The sequence below is a fragment of the Formica exsecta genome, unplaced genomic scaffold (genome assembly GCF_003651465.1).
Source record: "Formica exsecta isolate Colony F162 unplaced genomic scaffold, ASM365146v1 scaffold105, whole genome shotgun sequence".
Classification (NCBI taxonomy): Eukaryota; Metazoa; Arthropoda; class Insecta; order Hymenoptera; family Formicidae; genus Formica; species Formica exsecta.
Genome location: NW_021848390.1, coordinates 136631 through 145112, shown reverse-complemented (window position 1 = coordinate 145112; position 8482 = coordinate 136631). Strand labels below are relative to the sequence as shown.

Genomic DNA, 8482 nt, shown 5'->3' with positions numbered 1-8482 from the left:
GTTTTTTTTTTTTTTTTTTTTTTTTGGTTTGTTTTTTTGAACCGATGAGTTTCTGTCTTTTTGCGACTTTTTTTTTTTTTACAGCATATGATTGCCGGACGATCAATACGTGTGCAGCTGTAATCGGCGAATTCGCGCGATCGGCGCGTGTCTAGAATAACTATAATTCGGAGATCAGTCGTCTAACGCTATCGAGCTATCGAGAGCTGGTCGTGGTGCCAAAGAGATGCGCGTACATGTACGTAAACACACACGAATACGTAATTATCTCTCTACATACTTCCCTGAAAAACGTCTAACATGATCCGACGTAGCAATTTCGAGCGGCTCGTTGCTTTTCTTTAAACTTGCTACTAGCACTTGCTGCGTCATCTCCAGCCGAGGTTTATCACTAGAACGACCAAGACAATTATTTAAATCTCTCTCTAAATACTTTTCTTAATAAAAAGATATAAAGTATTTATAATTTTATTTGTAAAATTTTCAATTTTCTCAATTTTCTTATTCTTCTGTCATATAATAGTAAAATAGTATTTCATATAAAGTTCTCTATGAATTATATGTTTTAATATTTAATTAAATAACGATATTTGAATACGTTGATGTGTGAAAACCACCACCTCTAGAAATAATTAACTATAGAAATATAGTGTTATTCGCAAAATATAGACAATATAAACAATAATGGAGGAGATATAATGGAGCTAATTTATTACTTACGTACAGTATAATTTTTCTCCGCATTATATTCATTGTAAGAAATAATTCTTCTAATTAGAAAAATTCTCAGCCGTTCTAGTGTTAAGCGCAACTCTCCGTGAAATCATCACGCGTTAATGTAACGTTCTTTCAACGTATGAAAAAATTGCACTTAAACTCGACGCATCGCTCGACTCAAGATTTTGTTAGGCTTTAACGAAACACAATATCACGATCAAACGATCGATCGGTCAACAATTACTACTTGATTTTTTTTTTCTTCGAAACAACGCGACGCGCCGGGCGCGCGTTAACGTGTGATTTTAACGACTATACCTCCGACGAAGGGTGCAGGACTCGTCGGTCACCATTTCGCAGCTGAGAAAACGCGGGCACCACCACCGCACGAAGGTTCGTCAACGTTCGTAAAAGGCATAGAGTTGTTTACTTTTACTTTTTTTTTCTTGTTAGATTTTTACTTCGACAATTGTTAAATATATTACCGCACGCGGTAGTATCAAAATAAACCACACCAAGTGTAGAGTATAGAATATTCGTAGATGTATATGTATGTACAGTATAGAGTTTCTATTTATCTCTGCTTTGTCTCTCTATAGTTTAATTCCCCGCGAAAGCCACACAGCATTGATTTTCGTTTTATTAAAAAGTTAGCTACGTTCCTAAATTTTTGCTGTCACTGTTGTTGTTGTTGTTGTTGTTGTTGTTGTTGTTGTTGTTGTTGTTGTTGTTGTTGTTGTTGTTGTTGTTGTTGTTGTTGTTGTTGTTGTTGTTGTTGTTGTTGTTGTTGTTGTTGTTGTTGTTGTTGTTGTTGTTGTTGTTGTTGTTGTTGTTGTTGTTGTTGTTGTTGTTGTTGTTGTTGTTGTTGTTGTTGTTGTTGTTGTTGTTGTTGTTGTTGTTGTTGTTGTTGTTGTTGTTGTTGTTGTTGTTGTTGTTGTTGTTGTTGTTGTTGTTGTTGTTGTTGTTGTTGTTGTTGTTGTTGTTGTTGTTGTTGTTGTTGTTGTTGTTGTTGTTGTTGTTGTTGTTGTTGTTGTTGTTGTTGTTGTTGTTGTTGTTGTTGTTGTTGTTGTTGTTGTTGTTGTTGTTGTTGTTGTTGTTGTTGTTGTTGTTGTTGTTGTTGTTGTTGTTGTTGTTGTTGTTGTTGTTGTTGTTGTTGTTGTTGTTGTTGTTGTTGTTGTTGTTGTTGTTGTTGTTGTTGTTGTTGTTGTTGTTGTTGTTGTTGTTGTTGTTGTTGTTGTTGTTATTACTGCTGTTGTTGCTGCTGATGTTACGGTTTCGTACTGATATTTGCCGTTACCATTAGGAAATACACTACGATTAAAGTATATCACAGATGTCAACGAGAAGAATGCTCTAGTCGAAAAGAGTAAATTCAACGAAATAAAGATAAATCGCGAGTTTCGAACGCCGATTATCAATAATTCCCACAATTGATCGATCAAACTTCTAAAATTCTAGCCAAAAGAAATTATTTCATAAAGATCAAACGGTCTATATATTATATATGGAGAAATAAAGCTAGATTTACATAAATTTTATTATTCTCGTCAAAATCTCTGATTATGATGGTCATGCAAAATTTAATTAATTAATCATATTAACCATTCAAATGACAAAGATATAATTTATATCGATCAATTGTAGATATCTTTGATTTCCAATTGCCTATCCGCGCGAGAATTCGAGAAGAGTTAGAGAATAAGGAAAGGCGAGACAGTGTGGTCCAATTAATTGCAGTTTTGTCGTAGACACGACAAAAAGATCTCTTCTAGCTATAAACTACTAAAATTCTTTCTCTAATTTTTATCGACGCGATCTACGTCGTTCTTCTTCCTACAAATCCTACAGATCGATTTCCACGACACTTCAAAAACGGAACACGAGATCAGTTCCGTTGGCAATAAGAGATTGTCATAAGTTTTCAAGTTGCGCGTTATATGCGCTTTACATGTGTTACATTTAGCGTACCCGTTTTCTGCGCTACGCGCGCGCGCGCGTCGATAAATTCCCCTGATTACAACATCATCTCTCATTCGCGCAATCGTATCTTATTTACACGATTCGCGGGGTATGTTTCGTTCTCATACTTTCTCCAGCTGTCCTAGGACACAATTTATCTAAATACTCGACTGGTTCGTTTTTTTATTTTTTGGCAAGTTCGCGGCGGCGAAGTGACTAGAATATTACGACTATATTGTCATGCACTACAGTCTTTCTTAGAGCCCTTTCTCAAATCCTTCCCACGCGATCTCTCTCTACCATGGTATTTTCCGCTCCATGTTGTATCGTCTGCGAAATCTCCCGCGCCGCCACAGTACATACATCTAGAGACTACTTCGACTCGTTCGCTCTGCATTAAGAAGGATCCAACGGTCCACCGGCGGAGGACGGTTTCTCGGATGTCTCCTTGTTATCGTCGGTGCGGTCATCGCCACCACCGTCTCTCATCGTCGTAGCGGAGGAGACGCTGGTCGAGGCATCCAGGGTCTCGTCGTCGCGCGTCAATCTGCCGCCGCGCCGCTGCCCGTTGCTGCTGCTCGCCGAGTCCGTGTCGTCCACGTAAATCCTAACGTCGGATCCGATAGCGCCACCCTCGCCGATGCCCCCATTTCGACTGCCGCTGCCGCTACCCCCATTTCGACTGCCGTTGCCGCTACCGCTACTGATGCTGCCGGCGACGCTGATGCTGGCGACGGCACTGAGGCTGCCGGTGCCGGTGCTCTCGCTCACGTTGCCGCACGGCGACGGGACCTCGTCGGATCTATCCTCGGTGGTAACGTAGATGTGGCTGTAACCCTCACCGCGGATAATCGCGCTATACTGATCGCTGGCGATGCTTGCGGTGGCGGACGCGGCGGTGACGTCGTGCGTTGTCTTCAACTTGGACGGCCTCCTCTCGTTGATGACGGATTGCACATCGAGGTCGTCCTGGATCGCCGCCGTCGCCTTCGACCTCGGTTCCTCCGATCGAATCTTGCCGCCAGCGTAGCCGTTCGCGATGCTAAGGGTCCGTGTGCTACTGCTGCCGGCGCCCGCGCTCGCACTCGCGCTGTCCGGCGACTGCGACGGTGATTGCGTGTCGCTGGATGTCCGACGGCTCATCGTCGCCTTGGACGGGTAGATTTCGGTGGTCGGCATGAGGTAACGATCGCTGGTCAATTTCGGCGGAACGCTCAGAGTGCTGCTCGAGCCGGCGGGAGTGACCAGGGAAGAGCTAGTCGGTGGCCTACTTACACTCAGCAGAGATTTGTTTTCACGCGTTTCGCCGGTGGTTACCTGTAAAATTGATGTGTGCAGTTATATCAATGTGTCACTTCAATTTTAAATGTTAGTTTTTTTTTTTCAAATATTTCTATTAAAAATTATAATGGATAATGGTAATATATCGAATCTTTTGCCGAGAGAATTTTAATATATAAATACTGTATAATTTTTCGAAGATAACTTTGATTCATAATTTTGAGAAATTCACTTAATGATCATCAGGTGTGTGAATGAGAAATTTTAATTATATTCTTTGAGACGAGTTATATGGTCTTTTGTTTACGAAATATGTAGGTATATAAATTCATATTATCGGAATATGTGATTCTTTACCTGCAACTTTTGACGTTGTACGTGACTGGTATCTTGACTAGCGACGCCGTAACTACGATGCGGAATAATTCGAGGCACGCTTAGGTTGCTCACAGGCTTCTCGAAGACTTCGGCGACTTCAAAATGCATTGGCAACAGTGACCTTCGTTGGTGATGGCTCGAATGGAAGGTTTGCCGGCGTTTCGACTTAAACTTGGACGGTCTTGAACTCGAACGGTAATACGAACTACGACGTTTCTCGTCCAAGGACACGGAAATCGAGGTGTCTGGAAAACAATCGATTAACTTTATAACGAAAGACGTGATAATAAAGAAAGGAACATTGCAATAATCGATACGCCAGTAACCAGCATATCAATTACAATAATCGGTAATGTTCTTACCATCGATGTTTCTCTCTCTTGGTGGATTATAAATAAAATTTGCAGGTAAGGACTGAACTTTGGCCAATCCTGGCCTCGCAGGTATTTTTACGTTCCCCACCATAGATACGCGCTCTTTGTCTTCGTCGTCTTCATCGTCGTCATCTATTCTACCATTCATCGCTATGTCATCTTCATCCTCCTCCTCCTCCATCTCAAGAAGCTCTTCCTGCTCCGCGGCTAATTCTCTCTCCAATTGTGTTTCCATATCGAGCTCGTCTTCCATCTGAAATTATAACATTGTACATATTTCAAACTTTTATAGTCAAAATAAAGAACAAATCTGTTAAAAAAATTTTCCGAAACCGTCACCTGTTTGTGACTTTCTTCCAAATGTTTCATCAGCACAGCAACGACGACATTCACCAGTACAAATTGCGCCATTAAAACAAAAATCACGAAAAATATTGGCGCGATAATAGTGCTCACGCAACAATTCTTGACACAATCTGCCGCATCGTCGCAATCATCCCTCAATGTGTCTTTCATGATACCATTCCAGTTGTCACCGGTGGCGACCCGGAAAAGCGTTAAGAAGGCCATGCCAAAATTACTAAAATGCGCATGCTCACCAAGACCTTGGCAAGGCATTTCATCGTTGCATTCTGTGATGGAAAATTAGTATTATTTGATTTCAATCAGTCTGTCTCTTTATAAATCTTTTGATAGAGAATTGTATCGGTATTTAAATTCTTATGATTACACACAAACAGAAAGAAATATATCTAATTTATCGCGAATAATTCTTATAAAAAAATTAATTCTATTCATAAAACTTGCAATCTTTGTTAGATATATTTAAGATAGGTTAATTAAATATTAGTCAGAACAATAAACTTTAAAAGTTATTTTATTACGAAAGAGAAAACAAAAAATTTTTCTAAATTTATTCAAAAAGCTATTTTCGCGTAATAGTTAATCAAATTCAATCATATTGAATGGATAGTTACCTAGCCGGCCAAAAAGTTCCACTCCTAGTGCGGCAAATATAAAGAAAAGCAAGAAAAACAATAGTCCTAGATTTCCAACTTGCGGTAACGCCTGCATCACCGTGTCCAAAAGAGCACGTATACCCTTCGCCATTTTCAAGAGCTTCAACACACGGGCTATCCGTAACACTCGCATTACGCGAATTATCGTGGGATTAATGGGAATGATCTTAGATTCGACCTCCTCTAACACGATGCCAACGACTGATAATATCACTATTCCCACATCTAATTGATTCCATCTATAAGAAGAACCGTCGTTAGAAGAATTCGCCGTAGAATCTTCTTCTCCATGATGCTGTTGATAAAAGTTCACGCCCCATGAAAATACTTTATGTAAAAGAAAGACATGTGCTTACTTATCCTTTAGATAAAGCTGCAGACCGAGAGCGACAAGCTTCATGAAGGATTCGAGAATGAAAACGGCGGTGAAGAAATAATTGAAAATCTTTAACGCGTAGGTGAGCGCTTTCGGCATCATGTAAAATTCCATCGCCATCGTGACGACATTGAGACCGATGACCGCGGCGATCGCCAGATCAAAATACTTGGACGTCACGACATTGTGAACAAACAGCCGCGACTTGGAGTAGTTGGTGTAATACGGCGGCTCGTGCATTTCTGAAAACAATTACGATCAATATTGCATGCACACCGGCATCTCTCGACAAGTAATCAGCTGCGTGCTGCGTGATATAGAAGTGGCATTAAACTAGATGGGCCTGAGGCCACTCACTTCGTCTTTTTTTCTCCATCTGCAATGCGCGTTTGGCCGCTCTACGTACACGCTCCTCTTTCTCCTGCTCTTCGCGGCACCTATGGAAATTCTCCACCACCACGCCGACGAACATGTTCAGCACGAAGAAACCCACCAGTAATATGAACGCGATGAAATACAACAATCGCCATTCGGAATAATTTTCGAGAGGCTATAATCAGTTTTATTTTTCATCATTCATCGTTGAAAGTTACGTGTGAGTAACGTTTCCATTATTTTTATAAACGTAAATAATAAATCATAATATAACACTGCTTTTTAAAGATACTTCAAAAAGATATAGAAAGTTTATAAATATTTATATAATATACGCTGTAAGTTAAAACATGTATTTTATTTTCACTGCATAAATTTTCCTCACCTGTTGATCGACGCCAACAGCGTCTAGACCGGTGTACATGATATTTACCCATCCGTCTCGCGATGATAAAACGAACAACGACATGAGAGCTTTGCCGAGATCGTCGAAATTGTACTTTCTGTTTAACCACATGTTTCGCTTATCGGCCAAACAGTCCGTTTTATTGCGCACGTTCTTGATATCGGGACCATCGCAATAGTAGAACGCGCCTTTGAACAGTTGCACTCCGAGTATACCAAAGATTACGAAAAACGTGCAGCAGATCAGAACGATGTTTCCGATGGGCCGCAATGAAGACAGCAATGTCTGAACCACCAGTTTTAAGCCAGGGGCGCGATTGATGACTCGCAGGGGTCTTAATGATCTCAATAGTCTAAATACCTATAGTATTTAAAAAAAGACTGATTAGAATAGAATGCATATAACATTGGCGAAAGTTTAATTATTAATAAACGTTTTGATATCCGAAAAAAATGGACTTATGTAATTAAATATGGCCATATATGTTGTATGTATATGGTCTTATGTCCATTTCTCTCGGGTACATTTATAAATCATTATAATTTCTTTTATTCTCAGTATCTCAATGTCGGACAAATGAAAATAAAGGTATATAGTAATAATATGTACGCATAATATAAATCTCGAGATATAAAAATAAGCTTACTCTTAGTATTCCAAATATTCTCGGGCTACTCGATGAGAGCACCGACATCGATAGATCGATTATGGAAATGATAACGAGAGATCCGTCCATAATATTCCAGCCTGAAGTGAAATACGCATCTGGACCATAAAGCATGCCCGTCGCGACGACCTATGACAAAATAATAACATATAAGTAAATGCGAATTATACGCGATTTTATAATTCTAATAATTTCTACGCTTTCTCATATTTATAATTATAGAACAAAACTTTATTCAAAGCATCAATTTTATCATAAATTATTGGAGATATCTAATAATACACATCTTTAAAATAAGATCTCCAAAGTACGTTTACCTTAACGAACATCTCGATGGCAAAAACGCCAGTAAAAATATAATTCGCAGTCGATAGAAAAAGTCTCTCACGGCTGTCAGGCGGTATATTCGGTCGTTCCATCGCCAGAGTAATGCAATTCAATCCAATGAATAGCAATACCACATTGTCAAACCACTTTTGATCAACAAACCACTGACAGAAGATACGAAACCTGCAGTTTTGAGAAATTTGTGAGTCTCTTACATTTTCTAATCGGCACAAAATTTGCTAATTTCTCATTCAACTTCAATTTAATAGTAACATCATATATATAATTAAATCTATATTATTTCTATCTCGCTCTTAATTGATTATTATCATATAAACATTTTTATTATTTTGAATTACTTTTTCGTCATATCGTTTCTCATCTATTTTAAAGCAAAATCTCAGACATTAATTAAGTAGAAATGTATGTTTGAATCTGATAATATTACCTATTATTGGGTGGGAATAAATACAGGGAATAATTTTCACGTTCCTGTAGGCATCCCTTAGGTTCAAAGAACATGAATATCTTTTTGATTTTCTCGACGCTGCTCGCACTTCCGTAGCCGTTCGACGGCGGCGTCTGTTCGCCGCCCGTTCTCGG

General features: G+C 39.4%; 2 protein-coding genes across 2 annotated transcripts in view; both read right to left on the bottom strand.

Annotated features, from left to right (window-relative positions):
- The window catches only part of LOC115233413 (hyphally regulated cell wall protein 1-like), a 10210-nt gene extending 9838 nt beyond the window's left edge, over positions 1–372 (bottom strand). Inside the window, exon 1 of the mRNA XM_029803811.1 lies at positions 301–372. Coding sequence (XP_029659671.1) covers positions 301–372 — 72 coding nt within the window. The remainder of the gene's footprint in view (positions 1–300) is intronic.
- A 2490-nt stretch (positions 373–2862) lies between these two features.
- The window catches only part of LOC115233530 (voltage-dependent T-type calcium channel subunit alpha-1I), a 47212-nt gene continuing 41592 nt past the window's right edge, over positions 2863–8482 (bottom strand). The window contains exons 26-36 of the mRNA XM_029804015.1: positions 8328–8482; positions 7870–8062; positions 7532–7681; positions 6865–7245; positions 6462–6654; positions 6085–6346; positions 5687–5967; positions 5049–5341; positions 4698–4962; positions 4315–4580; positions 2863–3993 (exon numbers count right to left, since the gene is read on the bottom strand). The exon at positions 8328–8482 is cut by the window's right edge and continues 6 nt beyond it. Of these exons, the coding sequence (XP_029659875.1) occupies positions 3073–3993; positions 4315–4580; positions 4698–4962; positions 5049–5341; positions 5687–5967; positions 6085–6346; positions 6462–6654; positions 6865–7245; positions 7532–7681; positions 7870–8062; positions 8328–8482 (3360 nt within the window). The 3' untranslated portion in view covers positions 2863–3072. The remainder of the gene's footprint in view (positions 3994–4314; positions 4581–4697; positions 4963–5048; positions 5342–5686; positions 5968–6084; positions 6347–6461; positions 6655–6864; positions 7246–7531; positions 7682–7869; positions 8063–8327) is intronic.